Source organism: Candoia aspera, chromosome 12 (assembly GCF_035149785.1).
Source record: "Candoia aspera isolate rCanAsp1 chromosome 12, rCanAsp1.hap2, whole genome shotgun sequence".
Lineage (NCBI taxonomy): Eukaryota > Metazoa > Chordata > Lepidosauria > Squamata > Boidae > Candoia > Candoia aspera.
This window is the reverse complement of record NC_086164.1, coordinates 21,169,792-21,188,683: the sequence shown is the minus strand read 5'-3', so window position 1 is coordinate 21,188,683 and position 18,892 is coordinate 21,169,792. Positions and strand designations below refer to the sequence as shown.

General features: G+C 43.2%; 1 protein-coding gene across 1 annotated transcript in view; it reads left to right on the top strand.

Moving 5' to 3' along the window:
- Positions 1-12,821, top strand: part of AR (androgen receptor) — a 150,704-nt gene extending 137,883 nt beyond the window's left edge. Inside the window, exons 5-8 of the mRNA XM_063313731.1 lie at positions 937-1,081; positions 4,888-5,018; positions 5,312-5,469; positions 7,551-12,821. Coding sequence (XP_063169801.1) covers positions 937-1,081; positions 4,888-5,018; positions 5,312-5,469; positions 7,551-7,706 — 590 coding nt within the window. The 3' untranslated portion in view covers positions 7,707-12,821. The remainder of the gene's footprint in view (positions 1-936; positions 1,082-4,887; positions 5,019-5,311; positions 5,470-7,550) is intronic.
- The last annotated feature ends 6,071 nt before the right edge of the window (positions 12,822-18,892 follow it).

The following is an 18,892-nucleotide window of genomic DNA, read 5'->3' as shown; positions in this document are numbered from 1 at the left end:
TATATTATAAATCACTTTGGAAAGATGTATAAAGTAAGAATAAGACATAAATAATTTCCAATTGTAGTTTCGTTGAGAGTTCTAGTAATACTCAAATGTTCTGTTTCTCTGTGATCACTTATTTCAGCACATTCACCAAATGCCAAGAAGATGAAAAGGAGACAAGGGCATGTCTTGACAATTGGCAACAAAACTGCTTGGTTTCCTCTCAGTCTGAAAATCAGACAAAGTGATGAGAAGTAGATGCTTAAATGCAGCGAATATAATTATGGATTAAACACTGTAGGCCATGCAGTATGTTTTTAATAATTGTAAAGACATAAGAGATGCTTTCAGAATGTAGAGGGAAATACCAGTGAGATTACAAATGTAGCTTTAAAATATAATCTGTTTGGGAAACTGGAGTGCAACCCAGGACTGTGTGGCTTCCAATTAGGTGACCTTGCATTACACGAACTTCTTCCCATAATTCTGCTTGATCAAATCCAGGGTCTTTGACTTAATGCCTTCTCTCCTGACATGGAGGCATACATACAGTCCAGGCTGCATGAAACCAGGAATCAAAACAGCAGATGGTATGAATTTTTATTTCTTCTCTTTTTAAAACTTGATTCATCCCTAGTTTTGTTTTCTTTTGTTTTTTGCTGACTCTTGCAGTATAAAGAGAAAAATAACTTGTGCACTAATAATGACAGACCTTCAGTAAGAAAATGCTGTGTTTTGTATGTGTATATGACTTTTCTTTCCCTCTCTCAGCTACCAGATTTAAAGTGCCGCAGGCACTAATGGTTTTGCAGAAGGGCTTCTGTAAGCTGAAGGGTTGGTCTCAAGGTACCAGCAGCCTGGAGCCCAGGCTAAAAACCCAACCACTCGCTGACCTGAAGAAAGGAAGAGCTTTGCCTCTGGCTGCCTCAACCTTTCTGCTTTTCCTCCTAGGGTTCCGTAACCTGCATGTAGATGACCAGATGGCCATCATTCAGTACTCCTGGATGGGTCTGATGATTTTTGCCATGGGATGGAGGTCCTTCACCAATGTGAATTCCCGGATGCTTTACTTTGCTCCAGATTTGGTCTTCAATGAGTATGTTCTCTCTCTTTCATGTTAGACTTGATCAGTGCACAAAGCTGAAGAAAGTGGGTAGGGTGTTGCCCTGTCATTTGCTTTAAATGAAAGCCAGAGGAAACACTGTCTCTCCTTCCATCAGGCACAGTGAGGCAAGTGAGTCACAAGACCAAGAAGCTGCTTTTGGTGAAATGAAGGCTTGTTACATGAGGCCAGACTCAAACTTTTTGATCTCGAATTGTGTCTGCTCGACCTCTTTCAGACAAATGCTTAAGGTCCCCATTCCGTGAATGAGATTGGGTGAGGTTACGTTTACACAGGAGTCAAAAAGAAAAAAAGTAGTGCCACACACTATGAATTCTAGGTAACATTTGCTTTGTTTCTCATACTCTGTTGCTTTGAGATGCAAATGTAGAAATGGAAATTTCTGGAAAGTAGATGACTTGTAGCAGAATTCTAACCCTAAATGTGAGATACCTCCTAGTAAGAGGTGTTGGACAGTAGACTAAACTGCCTTGAGGAATAGTAGTCTCTTCTTCAGTAAAGATATTTAAGTATAAGCTATTTTCCAGAGGTATGCTATTTTTTCTCATGTGGCCAAGGATATGCTGGTCCTCCCCACATGTATGTGCATCCTTTGAAGTATCCCACATTTTCTTGATCTCTAGCATAAAGTCTAAGTGCTGATGCTTCAGTTGTCTTGACTCAACTGTAGCCACTGTTTTCTGCCAAAAGTGCAGAAACCAGTGGCTACAATTGGGTCACAACAGCTGCATGTGAGGTGGTGGCTGTGCCTTCATTGCATTCCTTCATAGAACTCTGATCCTCCAGGGCAGCAAATGAAGCATTATGGAAATTAGCACAAGAATGTAGGTAGGTAATAAATACTTTGGGAGAACTGTTTCCACGTTTTGTTAGTCATTAAGGCAGCCACATTTTCTTTCAAGCAACTATGCAAGTCTGAAAAAAGATGTGGTAACTTTAATGAGAGGACTCATTAAGACAGCCATGCCCTTAATGTGACTCCTAAAGTAGCCATATATTTTTAGGGTTATACAGAAGCTTGGAAAAAACATGGCTGCTTTAATGAGCAACAGAGAAGCTGTGATCCTCAAAGTTCCAAAGCACTTCTTCTGACTCCTGTTAGTCCATCGTCTAATAAAAAGGATGTTAGACACTGACTGACTGCACACTGTGATAGCAAAAGAAGAGAAGAAGACATACTTGCTGGTACAACATGTCTATTCCTCTCACTTTAGTTAGATGTTAAGGGCCTAAATTCAAAATAGCACTTTGTTACACACAGGGTTTCTTTTGAAGAATGCTTCATAACATGGTGATAATTCTGTCAACTCCAGCCCTGTAGCTTCCCTGGATCCTTCCTGGCTTCTTGACATCTACATGTTTAGAATACTCTCTTGTGTGAAATCTTCCAGCAGCTGCAAGTGCAGTAATGGCATGGGTCTTACCCTTTCAGGAATCCATAGTTAGAATAAGAGATCTGCAAAGCCTCCCATGAAAGAGGATGGAGATGTGCTTCGCATAGAGAAGAGTGCACACACTAGACCTGGATGAGTGGTGATCTTGTAATGCTATAAGTTCATTTGACAGACAATTAATCCTGATTCCACCGAGTGTTGACAGCTGCAGGAACTTTGCCAGAAGGTGCTCTGGAACACAACACTCTCCATGGGTCTTAGCTATGCCTGCTGATTTTTCAGGATTATTTTTATGCACATAAAAACCCACTTCCCCAAATTCCAGTACACAAAACTGATTATCACTGGTAGAGAGATGCTGTGGACTCGCCAAAGGGATTTTTGGCTTTCACCTGCGGAAGGGAATTGTGTTGCACATTTTTATGTTTTTCTGTTGAACGGGCACTTAATCTATCTACCAAATAATGTTCAAAGCCCCTAACAATAAATACAAACATTACAAAATATAACTGTATCCTAACGTAATGTATGCAAAGTGAAACACACAAAAACAAGTAAAACTGGGATCAGATTGACCAATCAGCTTCTGGGCCCAGGACCTAGCAGCTTTTCAAGAGCAGCTGTTTCTTATCTCTTCCTCTTTGGTCCATATTCAGAAGGGTAGCCAACGTACTGATCTGTTACTCAAATAGTGAATTTTTCAAAGTTTTTGAAAAGGGGGGGAAAGGTGCTGTCACTTCCTAATGCTCTTAAGTAAGCAAGCCCACCTACATGCCTGCCTGCCTGCCCCCTCCCATCTCTGATGATAACTCTTCCCGCCCAGCCTCAGCCAATATGTTACAATGTTCCTTCTCAGCACAGCAGCCCACACCCCTAGCCCCCACATAATGCCACCACATGCGTTCATCTTCCGTGCCGACTTCTCCCACAGGGGCCTCCCTCTGATTGCAGCCAGAGAATGGATTCACGTGGCCCTTACGATTGAAGTGAAAAGCTGTCAGTGAGCGCAGAATTCCCCTCTCGTGCATCACCCCTTCTCTGGTCAGGCAGAGGAAGGAAGTGAGGGCTTCAACCCATGTTGCTTATGACAAAAGGTGGAGGTTAATAGCTTTCCATGGCTTTCCAACAGCTTTCTGTTGGCAGAAATAACATTAATTCTGCAAAATCAGTTGGATTCTCACTATTTTTTCCCATTTGCCAATATTAAGTGCAGATTGCAGAATTCTGTGTTCTATCTTTCTCGAGGGATGTTTTTCATTTTCTCTGTTGTTCATAAATATGGACATAGTTTTCTTGCCAAAATTATGGGTCTGTCTTGAACCTTTTTAAAAAGTGGCAGTAGCCCTATCTTGGGAAAGAGTGCCCTGCTTGCCTCTCTTCTCCTGACATCAGGCAATCTTGGAACCGTTTGCTCCTTCCTTGGTCAATGGCTCCTCCCAGAACTTCCTGCCCTTACGTGCTTGAAGAAGACATGCAGCCTTCATATCAGGGACTTTTCTTCTCGGCTCATATCTGGCGGCAGCAGCGTATGACGACAACTTCCCCAAGCCTGCTCTGTGACGGTTGCCCATCAAGTGACTTGGTGTCTCTTGAGATGAGTTCCGACCTGTTTCAGATCTGAGAGGAAGCATAGATGAAACTTGTTTGGAACCTTAGACCTCCGAGCGTGCACGCAGATAGAAAGATGGAAGACTGAGCGTTCTTCAGGCTTCCTGGGGTATCTGAGGTTGACAGATTCCACATCTCCTCATCTGACTTTCCATTCCTCCAGAGACATACGCATATCTATAACCTGGACACTCTCTTTTCATTTATCTCCTTCCTCAGCCTGTGAACAAAGTTGATAGAAAAGATGCAACACGGCTCAGTGAATAGTAAGGCCAGCAGGGATAAGCTGTAGTTTGAACAAGAGAAGCTCCTTGGTGCTGGCAAAACAACAGGGGGAACTGCTATTTTGGTATTAATTTTCCAGTGTGGGGCATTAGCAGAGCAGCATCAATGTTCCCTTACTATAGCTTTCTCATATGAAGTGAAACTTGTCATAGAATCAGATAGTAATCCCAGGAAGGGGTTTGGGGGACTTTCCAGAGTCACTGAGGGGGGCTGAACTGGGGTCAGAACTTAGCAATTATCTTTGGGGGGGGTCAACCTCTTGCATCATCATGTGATGCATTGATGACTTGCATTGAACAGTCTCATGGTCTCTTTTGTCCCGAATTATGGGGATTGTGTTTCCATCAAGACTGAAACAGTAACATTTAGAAATTTCTCCGGTAGCATATAGTAATGAAGTATGTGGAACCTTTCTTGCAAGAAAGGCAAAGTTGTATCATTGTAAGCTGATTCTCTACTATTCATGTCTTTCTTCTTCCTTCCTTCTCCTAGGTACCGGATGCACAAATCCAGAATGTATAGCCAATGTGTCAGGATGAGGCATCTCTCTCAAGAATTTGGATGGCTTCAGATTACTCCTCAAGAATTTCTCTGTATGAAGGCTCTGCTCCTCTTCAGTATTAGTAAGCTGTACAATTTTCATCTGCTTGTCTTTCTCTCTAAATGATTCACAGTAGAGGAGGACCACTCTGCTAATGGGCATGACTGAGCTTTCTTTAAGGAACTACAGCCTCAAAATAAGCTTTGTCATGTGCCGGCTGCCACTGCTGCTGGTTGTTCTTTTGTAAGTGAGGAGACTCTTCCATCACCAACTGAAAAGGTGGGGGAGGCGGGGGACACAGCCCAATGTTCCTCAGACTCTTCTTTCCTTTGTCTGCTTCTATACCTTCTATTTCCTCTTTTTATTTTGTATCAGTTCCAGTGGATGGCCTGAAGAATCAGAAGTTCTTTGATGAACTTCGGATGAACTATATCAAGGAGCTTGACCGTATCATTGCTTGCAAAAGGAAGAACCCCACATCTTGCTCACGACGCTTCTATCAGCTCACAAAGCTCCTGGACTCTGTGCAGCCTGTAAGTATGTAGAAAGAGGGTGACCACACAAGTAGAGAGTTGGCCAAGGACCTTGGTGGAACAGGGCAATATCTGCTCAGACCAACAAGGGGCTCAGGAAAGGGGAACACACAAATCCCCATAAGTCATAGAACCCTCTTGGAGTCAGTTTTGGAAAAGATCGAGGTGACATTGTAGTTTTTTCTAACACGAGGGATTATACCACAAAGGGATGAATAATTACAGTATATAATATCATTTCATCTTTTATAGGAAGTTTCCCAGCTGGGAAAGTCCAGATTTGTGGACTTCAGTTAATGCAGCAGAGGTGAACAACCTCAAGTTCCAGAACTTCAAGCAGCCTCAAAATCCTTGGGCTCAGCCCCCTGAGAGCTCCAACAGTGTGTGTGTGTGTGTGCGCGCGCGCGCGCACGCGTGCGTGTCTGTGTGTGTGTGTGTGTGTGTGTATATACACGTCTGTGCCACTTTAATCATGTAGACAAAGTTGTTGCTGCATTAGCATTTTGAATGTGACAAAAGTGGGGAAGTTATTAAACACAGAACTGGATGTTAATAATTCTATTAACTAAATTAAATTTAAATTTAAATCTAAATGAAAGTTTAGTTATTGTTCTTTTTTTCTAAACTGTGGCTTCCGGCACACTACTCATTAGCCATAAGCAGCTTGGAAAAAGTTGTACTCCCTCCCGGTACTGCTCAGTTCGTGTTGGTTCTTTGGACCAGAGCCAAGCAGCCACCACCATGTTCCAAATGCCCCTGCCAGGGACCTTTCCTGAAGAAACACCATCTGTTGATTTTCTATGGGACTGGAACAGGGCATGCTGTTGGATCCCTAGCCACAGTTATATTTAGAAGGGGGCATGTGGAGCATGTCCAGATGCTCCACATGCCCCACAAACACAGGACACTATGGTGCCTCCATGAAGTAGAAAGGAAGAGAGTACTGAGGTGAAAAAGAAATGGTATATCAGTGGTACATCAAACTGCGGCTTGTTTAAAAAAACAAGTGTGAGCAAAAGGAAGGAGTAGGGGAAGTGGCTGAGCTCTTAAAACACTGAACTGTTGCTTGAAAAGCCAAAAATGATTCAGATTAGGGATTTGTGGCTAATTGGATCTGAAGCAGAAAAGGTGCTTCAGATCTGGAGTGGCTGTGTTTGCCACACCTGTCAGCGCCTCCTTAATGAAGCTACATGCCAGTCGGATGGTGAGTGCACTTTTCTGCTCCAGATCCATAGATCACATTAGATGATGGTCACTGCTGCCAGGGTTCTGCAAAGGCTTGCTGCTCTTACAAAAGGGTGTAGGAACATTCAGCCTCAATGTAAGATCCCTGGGATTACTCTACTTTAATATTGCAGAAAGTGGCATGTGGAAAGGGTGGTGAAAAAAAAGGAAGAAGATGTTTATGCAGTCCCATCACAAACCTAGTGGCTTCCCAGAGTTTCAAAGAAGAAAAGAAAATTCAGTCTGAATTTGACACTGGGAATGGTGAAGTGGGGTGGGAGGGATGCTGAGTATAAGCAGATGCAAGTAGAGGCTCTTTAGCTTTGAGAGGGGCCAGAACGGGCATCAGGCAGTGTCTCTTCCTCCGTGGACATCACCACGTTAGGCCACATTCCAATGCAGCCCTTGGCCGCAGAGAAAAATGACCTGACCCATTCCAAGGTAATCACAACTGTCTAAAGACGAGCTCTGTGCCTCAATTGTGGGGCTCAGACTGTGAGGAAAAAGTTACGTTGAGTACTGCTTGCCATCAAGCTCCAGAGGCTCCATCGAAACAAAAAAAAAGAAAGCTACACTCTGCAGAATGTTGTGCTTTGCTGGGAGAATAGAATGCCCTTACAACACAAGCCCAGCCAGGACATCTAAGGAATAACTAGGTATTCTTCTCCCTCCCCTTTGAAGCAACAGCAAACATTTCTCTTCTGGAACTGCCAGTGGCCCCCAGTCCTCCTCAGTGCCAGTTAGCAGTCCTCACGGGCAGAAGGTCCCTATGAGTGTGCTGTCTCCAGTCCCTGGAAAGACTTGCCAGGCAAGATAAGGGGACCATCTATGTGACAACCTCTCTTTTCCTCCTCCAGATCGCCAGAGAACTGCACCAGTTTACATTTGACCTCTTGGTGAAGTCGCACATGGTGAGTGTCGACTATCCTGAAATGATGGCCGAGATCATCTCAGTGCAGGTCCCCAAGATCCTTTCTGGGAAAGTGAAGCCCATCTACTTCCACACCCAGTAACAGCAAGCAGCAGAAGGCCTCCTTTCCTGGGGTCTCCGGACTCCTGCATTGCAGTGCCTTGGAACACTGTGTCTTCGAGGACGCACAGCAACCCTGAAGAACTCTTCGCTGGGCCCCCTTTGAGGTTTTTGCTCTCTGCCCTTCAAACCGGGAGATCTGCCAGCGTCAGTGGCTCCTTGTGCATGTGAACTTCAGTCCTCCTCCTTTCAGCCTTGTGGCATAGTGCCTGGTGGCCCTGGTTGACATTCTTGTGCTTGTGCATTCCCTACCATTGCTTTGGTGGCCCTGGCCAACCAGGAGAAGCATCAGTTCCAACAAACATGTACCACTGCTTTTCTGGTGGTTGTCCCTGCTGCTGTCCATTTTACTCTTTCCCCTTCTTTCTAACCAATGGCAAGCAGGTTATTAAATGTTGGGATAAGGGAAGAATTTCATATAGGGGGCTGTGTGTGTGTGTGTGTGTGTGTGTGTAGATATAGATATAGATCTATAGGTTCTTTGTTTTTTACCAGTTCTTGCATCATCTTTTTCAGCTGGGCTACTCATCTCTCTTTGAAAAGGTCTGAAGTATGTCTGAAAATAGTAAGTGAGAGACATAAACCTGGTGCCTCAAAGCAGACAGACAGAATGTAGTTGATACAAATGATTGTAAGACAAGACAGGAAAACAAGGGGAAGCATGCTGACACAGCTCTGTGGCATCTGATAGACTTTGGTTTCGGACAGGGCTTTATTTGCACATGCAGTCAGGCTCAAGATGCCCCATCGTTGCTCCAACTATGCACCGACAGCCACCGTGTTCCACCACTCAGACATTCAGCTTCATGAAGGTCTCTCTTAAACAGACCTCAGCATCTGGGCATTGCCCTTTTGCAGTGGCTACTGTAGAAGGCCAACCTCTCTACACACTCTGAAGATGCTTGCAGCAGCAGTTCCCTAACACAAAGTGCCCAATTCATGCAGTGGTTCTTGTGCCCATGAGAATGGCATGGAGGAGTAAGAAGGGCTGGAAGTTCTGTAACTTTCCCAATGCCCAGAAACGATGGGGACTGTTTTTCAGCTACTACTTCTTCATCTTTCTTCTTCTGTGGACCATGAGCCAGAAGTAACACTTGCCCAGTGAATGTGAACACATTCCAGTTGTGAGCTTTTTCATCTTTTCATGAACTGTCTCTCTTGAGGATACAAACCTTAGTTCTCAGTAGGATTCATTCCTGCCCCTACTCCCACCCTATTCCCAGTCTCTGTTAGCCTCATCTTAGCTCTGCCTCTCATTGCATGTCATCCATTTAACTTTCTAGAGACTTCCTTGGATTACTTGCCTTTTCACTGTATAGCAGGGGACTGTCAGAAATCATGCAAATCAGCAAGCCCTCATGGGAATATCCATCACATGTCCTAGCTCATCCCAGGACAATTTTTTAAAAATAATTAACATTGGTTCCTTGTAACATTGGTTCCTTTTTCTGCACTGCAAGAAAAACATAGATGGAACGCTTTTCCCTTTCTGTAATTTCTGTTAAACTGTAGGAGAGACTGCATTTTCCAAGAAGATAACGGAACCATCATCCCAAAATTAAAGCTCTTTTTTATGGAAAAAGAAGTCCATTTTTCTAATCCAGCTGTACTATTGTATCATTTACCATGAAATCCCATGAGATGGTACGTAAAGATTCAAAGAAGCCATCTTGGTGGGTTAGGTTTTTTCCAGAAAGAAATACATATGGGCATTTTTGCTGAAGGGGAATTTCAGATAATGTCCTTGGATACTACAAGTGAATGTGTGAAAAGTCCATCGGCTGTAATGAGAATGTTATCTTGATTTATTCTCCTGTTAGGTACCTCTTTTTAGCACAAAGTGACATCTGAAAATAACAAAGATGGAATTAGGATCAAGCATTTGGAAAGCTGTATGGGCATTGTGATGCCATGCTCCGTTCGTCATCTGCTATGACTTCAAGATGTCATGCTCTGAGTTTAAAGCTTGCCCACCTTGGGTCATTTTGATCTGACGCTTATGTTCATTAATAGCCTGGCCACTTTTGTGTCTCTGGTGGATCCTGCACACCCCAGGCTTCAGCTAAAGCAAAAACCAACGTTACAGGTCTAGCGATGCAGAGTTAAGATGACCAATGTTTGGTTTCATCTCCTGAGAAACAAGAACAATGAAACAGCAATACACTGAATTAGCTGATGCTTTTGAGTGATGCTGTCCATTGCATTGCTAAAATAAATCTAATATTTTGGCTGCTTTTTCGTTTTTGGACTGTTCAGGAACAGTAATTGGAAGGAACTGTTGAGTCAGAAATACGTTCCTGTTTCCTGCATGTGGTTTCCCCCTCTCCCTCTCATTCCTTACAGCAATGTTGACAATGCTATGAATGTTTGGGCTTGCCTGAATCTTGTTCATGCTACCTCAAGAGATTTTTTAAAGTCACAATGAAGCTCTTTTTAAAACGAGAATCTACATTTTGGATGCTTAGTTTGAAAACGTCCTCCTCCCACATACAGCAAAGCTGATGAATTGCCCTCTTAATTATCCCTCCCTTTAGACTCAATATAGGTTCATTATTCATTTTAGAAGTATTGTATCAGGAGCCCCTATGAATGAAAGAGTGAGAATAACACCATCAAAAGTTGTGCAGAAATCCTGAAAGCAGTTCTGTAGTTCAAACACCCAAACCGTTCAGAAAAATCCACTTGTGATCAGTTAGAAGTACAGTCTGTTGACTCAGGTTCCCTCACTGCATTGTCCTTGTGATGTACCTTCCACAGAGCTGGCTGTGGGGAATTGTGTCTGTGGCGTTCCAGTATAAATGCCTGTGTTTCTATAGCTTGGCTTCAAGATATTTTTCTCCCCACATTCAAATCTTCTGAAGATCTTCTTGGCATTCAAGAGCAATGTGCATCCTTCATGCCAAGCTTCTGCAAAATGGCAGAGCATTCCTCCTCTGACATCTTCAAGATCCACCTGCAACCAAAGTGCCACCTGGTATGCCTCTGTGATCTAGAATGGCCGCTTCATGTTTTTGGTATCACGGTGAACTTGCTAGTCCTTCAGGCTCCCCAGGAGTACTCATTTGCTGTTGCTGTGACCTGTCACCCAGCAGCTCCTTCATGATTTCTCATCCGTCTCATCAACGTCAAGCAGTGCCGCCTGGTGACCTCTTGCCTTGAGCCTGAGCAGCCATCTTTCTATGTGCATCAGAGCCCAGGAGAAGCTTTGTCTTCTGACTGTTTCTGGAAAATCCCTTCAAAACTTTTTTAATGAATGCCGTGTAAATATTGGAGAGTGGATTAGTGGGGGCTGGGAGTTAAATATTTACTTTCTTCAGTTTATTTACGGTGGACTACTGCTGCAGCAGTAAAAGGGAAAGGGGGAAAAGAAGCTTGTGAATTACGAAAAGCATTTACAAAATCATAGCCATCAGTCAATATTTTTAGTATGTGTTTTATGCATTAAAATTATTATGCATTTTTTAAAGCGTACTTACTGCTTGAGTACGTTCTGTTCTGCCATATGAAAATTGCCTTTTGTGACGCAAGAAGTCATTTGCCAGACCCAAATCACTCTAAAAACTGCACAGGATTGTAAACGGCCTGACAAAAGTGGGGGAATGCAGGGCCTTCAGCCCCTTCCGTCTCTGGTCCCCAGTCAGCAGCTGCTGCATCCTGCTCCTCCACGCTTGATGGTGTCCACTGGGGCATATTGGCCTTGTTCATTTGGCATTTGGGAAAAAAGAGGGAGGCCATTAATTGAAAGAAATGCCCAGTCCCATTTTGCAACAAAGGGTCTTGTGTGTTTGGCTCTAGAGAACATCACAATTCTGATGACAATATCAGATTTGGGATTTATTGTATTTTATTTTTGATGTGGGATGTATGTGCTTAAGAATCCTAGACTTTCTGTACTTAAAGATGCCTTATATGTATGTTTTCCTGTTTTCTTTTAGAAAAACATTTTCCGATTCTCTCCCTTAGTTATTACTGGAATTCTGAGAGTTATCTTTTGTCTGGAGCACCTTGTAAAAGCTTAAGCTATTTCTGTGTTCACTTGCTGCAATTTTGACCGAAAGAATGTGTTGGTAGTGTAATTACCAAAGAATGTTATTTAAAATGGAAAAAAGAGATTTCTGATCAGTTTGACAAGTCACCCTCTTGCTCTGGGGGAAATGGACCCTTCTCTGCACCCTGGTAAGCATTTTCTGCCATGCTGTTGGGATGGAGGGCCTGTGAGATTATCTGAGAAAGATGTTTGAAAAGCATTGAAATCTGATTGTATAATTGTATTTACTGACATGCTGATCTGAGCAGCCAGTTACAATCTAGGACAGAGGGTCTCTCTTGTGGGTGGGTAGCACATTGGTTACATTATTTGCACTGGGGGGAGCAATGTCCTAATTCTGCTCCCATTTGGTAGCACTGAAAGTTCTCTGTGGACACAGCTCCTCAGAGGGTGGAAGGAAAATGTTTTACTGGAGAGCACAGCCTCAATTTGAGGTGTGTACAAGGGTTGGAAGGATAAAGAGTGTGTGCTATTTCAATAGCAAGCTACGGAACATCTGTTTCCCTTCACTCTGCAGCCTGCCCCTCTACCTGTGAGGATACTGTGCCTTGCAAGTAAAACACAGGTGTCTTGAACAGGTGGAGGGAGAAGGGTCGTATCTATAGCCAGGAGAGGCCATTGGCTTTGCCTCTCTTGCTGGAAAGGAGCCAGCAGTCCAGGGCCTTGGAGTTCACCAGAGGGGACGCAAGGGAGGACCTTCAAGAGTCAGGAAAGAGACAAGTGCACACCTTTCTGTATTATATGGCTTTCATTTTTAGCAGAGGTATACCGTTTTTCCCTCACCCCTTGCATTTAATGTGTAGGAAGGGGAGGGGGCTCAAGGGATTGGACTGCTGTCCTTGTTTGGAGAGCCCGGGGGAGGGGGGATATTCTTTTTCTTCAAGCCTAGGTGAAGCCAGAAATAATTCTATAAAGATTGTGGCACTTTTTAAAAAATGTTATATTTGTTAATCTGCTTGTGTATTTTTTTAAATTAAAACTTTGCATATGTAGAATGTTATTGTTAGATGAGATCATCCGAATGGCTGTACATTAGAGTTGTGTGTGTGTGTGTGGGAGGGAGGGAGGGAGTTCTCTGTGAAAGAAGTTAGTGGACTTGTACAGGCTTAACTGCAGCCAAATAAGCTTGTGATGCTATAAAATATCAATACCAGCCAAGCAGCTGAAATTTTGCCCTCAGCTCTCCAGATGTGTTAGAATTCCAGGGCCCAGAACTGCCCATTGGTGTGGGCAAAGGACTACTGTGAGATGCGTCATGAGGCACCAGGTTGAGGAATGCTTCAGTTGGGATTTTAAGAATTCATTGCAGAAAGAATGATGAGGTAGGATAGATATAGATGATAGATAGATAGATAGATGATAGATAGATAGATAGATAGATAGATAGATAGATAGATAGATAGATAGATAGATAGATAGATAGAGATTTATTCTTTGTTATGGTCAATGACCAATCTATAAAACACATTGCATACATAAAGCTAATATTGATCGTTGATTGATTGATTGATTGATTGGGCAAGCAAATCAATCAAACTGCTGTGTATTTTGCATATTACATGACAAAATTTGGCCACATTTAAAGAGAACAATGACTTTATCCAGGTAGTGGCCTTTAACTAATGGTGCAAAAACAGATACAACTAGCTGTTTATTTACTGACACTGGTGGGAGAACTTGGCTTTGTTTTTGTTAGTTAGAATTAGACACACAAGTGTAATTCAGCGTTGCACACTTGGGTGGAGATACTGGGTATAACCCACAGAAACAAATGCAGTACATGTCTTGGAATGACTGAGGTGAGACCAGGGCAAGCAATGTTTTCTGGTGGGTTGTATCCATCATTAGATAAGCAACCCAGAGCCAGTTTGGTCTAGTGGTTAAGGTGCTGGGCTAGAAACTAGGAGTCTGTGAGTTCTAGTCCCGCCTTGGGCATGAAAGCCAGCTGGGTGACCTTGGGCCAGTCACTCTCTCTCAGCCCAACTCACTTCACAGGGTTGTTTTTGTGGGGAAAATAGGAGGAGGAAGGAGTAGTAGGTATGTTCGTCACCTTGAGTTATTTATAAAAATAATGAAGGCTGGATAAAAATAAAATAAATATAAATAAATAAATAAATAAATCCATCCTTAGTTGCAAAGGCTAACCCCTGAGAGTTCATGAACACCAAGCTTCACAGACAGAAGTGAGCTGGGAATTGTTGACGAGAGTATGTTACAAGACAAAACATAGAACTTTTGTTTTTTATTTCATTTGTTTATTGTTGGTCTTAAGAGACAGTAATAGCTGTCATCAGACAGAGGGCAAATTTCATGCTGTAATTCAGTTCTGTTTTTTGTAACCTTGGATTCTGTTGTTCCTCCAAATACAATTTTAAAAAGCAAATTTTGGTTGTCTGAATACATGTGTACATTTCCTTTCCTGGCTTTTTTTCTGCAACATGCATATGGAAAATTATCTACTTTTTGATATAGTTTGGTGGTTATTCATTAATGAGTGTGAGAGAAACTTATATAGAGGAAGCATTTTAAGAGAAAGCATTTTCAAACTATTTATCAACACAAAATGCTGTTGTGGGAAATCAATCTCTCTTGCTTATTGGAGAAAAAAATTGGCTTACATATATTATTTAAGAATATATTTTACAGTATCTGGGTGATAAGTAGATAATTCAGGAGCTAAACAGCAGCTTAGATGTGGAGGGCACCTGAAAGCAACTTTGCTTGAGGAGAGGAGGGCATCAAGCTTCTGAAGGGGTGAGAGGACAGCATGCATGGGGCCCTGCTCAGATAGAGCATGTCAAGGTGATGATGTGTGCACAACAGAGCCAGTGAACCTTTGGCAAAGTTGGATAAAGCCAACTTCCTACCCACTGTTGCTGTCAAGTCCCCAGTTTTGTATATTAAGGGTAAAAATCTCCAAAAGCATTCAGACAGAGATGAAAACAAAACATTATATGGTGTTTCCACTGTATGCTGAAGAGGCAAGGTACATCTTGGGCCATATTGTCCAGTTTCCTTTCTTATTACTATTAAGAATTTTATTAAGTTTAAAGAGAAAGATAAAAGCTACCAAAAAATACATATCCCCACAATGTGCACAGAGCTTTCTCTTGAAAAAAATCAAACAGCCCAACTGACCCCCTCAAAAATTCCAACTTCTCTTCAGAAAACCTCCCATACATAAAGACCCCTTCTTTTTCATAACATTTCACCAAAAAGTCAATTTTACTTTTGCTTGCAGATCCCTCTCTCAGATAGGGGTGGTGCATCTGTCCTTGTGCTCCTTGACCACTCAGTGGCTTTTGATGCCATTGACCATGGCATCCTTCTGGACCAGCTATGGGGGTTGGGAGTGGCAGGCACTGTGCTGCAGTGGTTCACCTCCTTCCTCAGTGGTCGGTGACAGGAGGGGAGAGATTGCACCCCAGCCCCTCACTTGTGGGGCACTTCAGGGCTTGACACTCTCCCCCTCCTTTTAACATCTACATGAAACTGCTGTGTGAGGTCATCTTGTCAGTTTGGGGTTCAGTACCAGTACGCTCAACCCTGGGCTGCAAGGTGATGCTGTCAATGTACGGACCCAGGTCTGGAGGCTGCTGGGGTCTGGATGGGGAGGAACAGGCTTCTGCTCAGTTCTGACAAGATTGGCTGTGGCTGTTTAGTCCCCTTGGGTTGGAGATATTTTCATCGTTGGTCTTGGATGGGGTCATACTTGGGGATCCTCCTGGATTCACAACTACTGCTCGAAAAGCTGGCAGTAGCTGTGGCAAGGAGGCCTTTTGCACAGGTTCATCTTGTGTGTCAGTTGCACCCTTTCTTCATCCAGGAGGCCCTTCAGAGAGTCACTCAGGCCTGGACTTCTGCAAAGCACTGTACCTGAGCTGTTCTTGAAGACCATCTGGAATCTAAAGCTGCTTCAAAATACAGCAGCACAAGCAGTAACGGGCACTTCTCATTATTCCCGCGTGTCTCTGCTGCTGTGCAAATTGCAATGGTTGCTAGTTGGTTTCTAAGTGCAATTCAAGGTGCTGGTTATCTATAAAACCCTTCATGGCACAGGGCCTAGTTACCAAGGGGCCACCTATCTCCATTTTTTTCTGCCCACATAGTAGATTTGGGCAGAGCGGGTGTGCTCCAGGTCCCTTCAATTAATCATCATCGTCTGGATCCGAGGAAGCCCACTTGTCACAGCTCTTGCCCTCTGGAATAGCATCCCCCCCAGAGATGTGTATGGCACCCACTCTCTTAGGGTTCTGGAAGGCCCCTAAGACCTGGCTCTGCTCCCAGGCCTGGAATTAGTGTGTCAGTGGAGCCCCTGTCGTGTTCTTTTGACTATTATGGTTGCTTTTTAGTCCAGTCGTGTTTTGTTTTACGTTTTTAACTGTTTTAACTTTGTACTTGGATTTTGTAAGCTGCCCAAAGTCTGTGCAGCCGCCATCATCATCATCATCCCATTTCTACTTAACCATGGCTGACATTCCTTGTCAAGAGGATTTCCCCTGTTTGTCTCTGTCATGTGGCCTTCATCTCATCCTCTGTCCATGAGCAAGATGATGTTAAGTTATCATTTGCTGTTCTGGTTTAAAGAAATATTTCCCTCCTTGCTCTGACCCTGTCCAACAACAATCTCAGGGTGTATAAAATCAGTTATACTTCACCACCTGTATTTACTTCTACTCTACACAGTCCATGTTTTACAGTGTTTACAACGAGCAAAGCAGCAGGTAAGCACCTGAGTCACAGTGCATAAAAATTCCCACTATTGCAAGTGCTAGCATTGCACAGTGCATGACGTTCAAAAAGCAATGGTTTTTTTTCTTTTTTCAATTACAATCTCTTGCAGAATCCCAATTGAGAAGGCTGCACTCCACTCTTCTTTCCTTTAATAAGTAGGCGTTTGATGTCAACAAAACCACTTGCCATGTCTAGTTGCCAGGCAAAGTATATGTGGTCTTCCATGTGGTCACCAGGATTTGAGCTTAACTCAAAGGAGACTTTGCACTCCTTTTTAAGGTTGGAGAAGGGGCCACCACTGACTTGGTCAATTGGATTAGCAGAAAAGGACAGACCCACCCCACGCCTGTGGCAGTGCTGTGATTTGTGGATGTCTTTCCAGTTTTGCTAACCAGGGAGGCCAGCAAAGACAAAGGATGACACCAATCACTTTGCCTGTCATGAGCAACACAATCAACAATCAAGACACCATTGGCAGTGACTCAAGACAGACAACAGAGTTGGGAAGAGAAAATCTCAAGCTATATTATTTCCTGCCAACTGAAGGATTAATAGCACTTCAGTTTAGATTTTCAAACATTGTTCTGTACATGTAATTGAAACTGGAACAAACTGAAATCCTTCAGCCGTGACTGTAACTTGCTATGACTGGAATACAATTCCAACATGCAGCAAATCTACTCGGCAGTTTGTTACCCATAAAGGCAGGATCCCTTCCCAGTCAGTCCTGAGGAAACCTCTTAATCACTATGCAAATGATTCTAAGCAGTTACCCCAAGGGGCTGTTTCTTGCAGAGCTGCAGCCAGTACTGGGTAAGGAGTAAACTAGTGGGACACACACTTTCTGAACTCATCATTGAGTAACATTGGGCTAAGTACAACCATGCTCATTTCTTCAGAAACAAGTGCATCTGGAGCACACATTTTTGAGATAAAACTGGCTTTCCAGCTGCGGAGCTGAATGAGTATGGAGGATGGAACCCAAGAATTGACTCAAGTGTCATTCCTGACCCTCTCTTATTTACTTGCTTTTTGGAGCAAATGTTATTTTCTTCTGACACTTCTGTCTAATAAGAAATCTCGTGAGTTTGCACAGATATTTCTCTTGGAGGTTTCATCTGGACAGGACAGAATAGGCTTCTGCTGTAATCATGCACACAGTCCTTGAAATCATTTGTCCAAAGCACTTCAGATATATGATAGAAGCTCCTACTTATGCATGAAACAGCAGTTCTCCCATTATGAAGTCTGGTGGCAAAGTCTGAGACCCCCAAAGGAGCCACCAATCCCAGAACAACCTCCCAGAGGGGCCTTTGGGGTTCATGCCCTACCAGCAGGGCCACAAAGGGCCATTCAAATCTTCACCAAATTTGTAAGCAGGAAAGTCGGTTGGGTGGATGATTTTTCTAGGGTAAGAATTTCCCCAGGTATTTCTCCAAGCAGGAATCCCTTTAACACCTCTATTGCAAATGCTCAACTGAACAAATTTTCACATGGTGTCTTCGTTTGGGATTTAATGGAAGCATGAAGTTGCAGACTAAAGAGACTAAACTATAAGAAAATATTCATATGCAGACCTTGGTTATCTTGTCACTTAGCAAGTGCAAAAAGAACACACACTACTGTGGTGAGAATTGTTGTAAAATGTTCCTCTTTGAAAGAAATTTTGAAGGAAGGTTCTCTCAGCTTGAATGCTGATTGGTAGAAAAAATACTGAACATCTCAAGCTGGCACTTTCCGAGCCCACCCCATAACAAGAGTTCTTATTTATTAACTGAACTTGTGTGGATGCAGCCCTCTGAGGAACCCAAATGTCCAGGGAGAGAGAGAGACAGAGAGACGGTGTTCAAGGCCTCTGTTTTGATCTTTCTCTGGGCCTGCTGCAATGAGCTGCCTGTAATCCTCCACCTTGATCTCATCAGCACCATGACAGAGCTGTTGCCAGAGTGTACTTGCAAAGCAGCCGACTTAATCAAAAGTACACATTTTCTGGTACAGGATAACCTTTCCATGGAGCTTCCTTGAGTGATCCGTTCCCATTTATCAGCTGGTTTTTCAGCCTACATCCACACAGCAGTACCTTCCAGTTTATGTGTTAGCCTTCATGAAATGCAAAGAACTTCTTTAGCATACTGAAAAAGATTTGAAGAAGGGGGGGATGGGAGAGAGAATGGGAAATTGCCCGTGAGCATTCAAGCTCTTCTGCTTCTGTTCCACCATTCATTCTGGAAATGAACACGCAAACAAAACTGTTTTTCTTAAATTATGCAACCAGTGACTATTTTCCCTCTGAATTCCAGTGCTTGTACTCTCAAGAGTGCTAGGGTTGCAAAGGGGGGGGGGGTGCATGTGTTTGCTCCTGTGCAAGCTGTGGCTGAGTGAGTTCA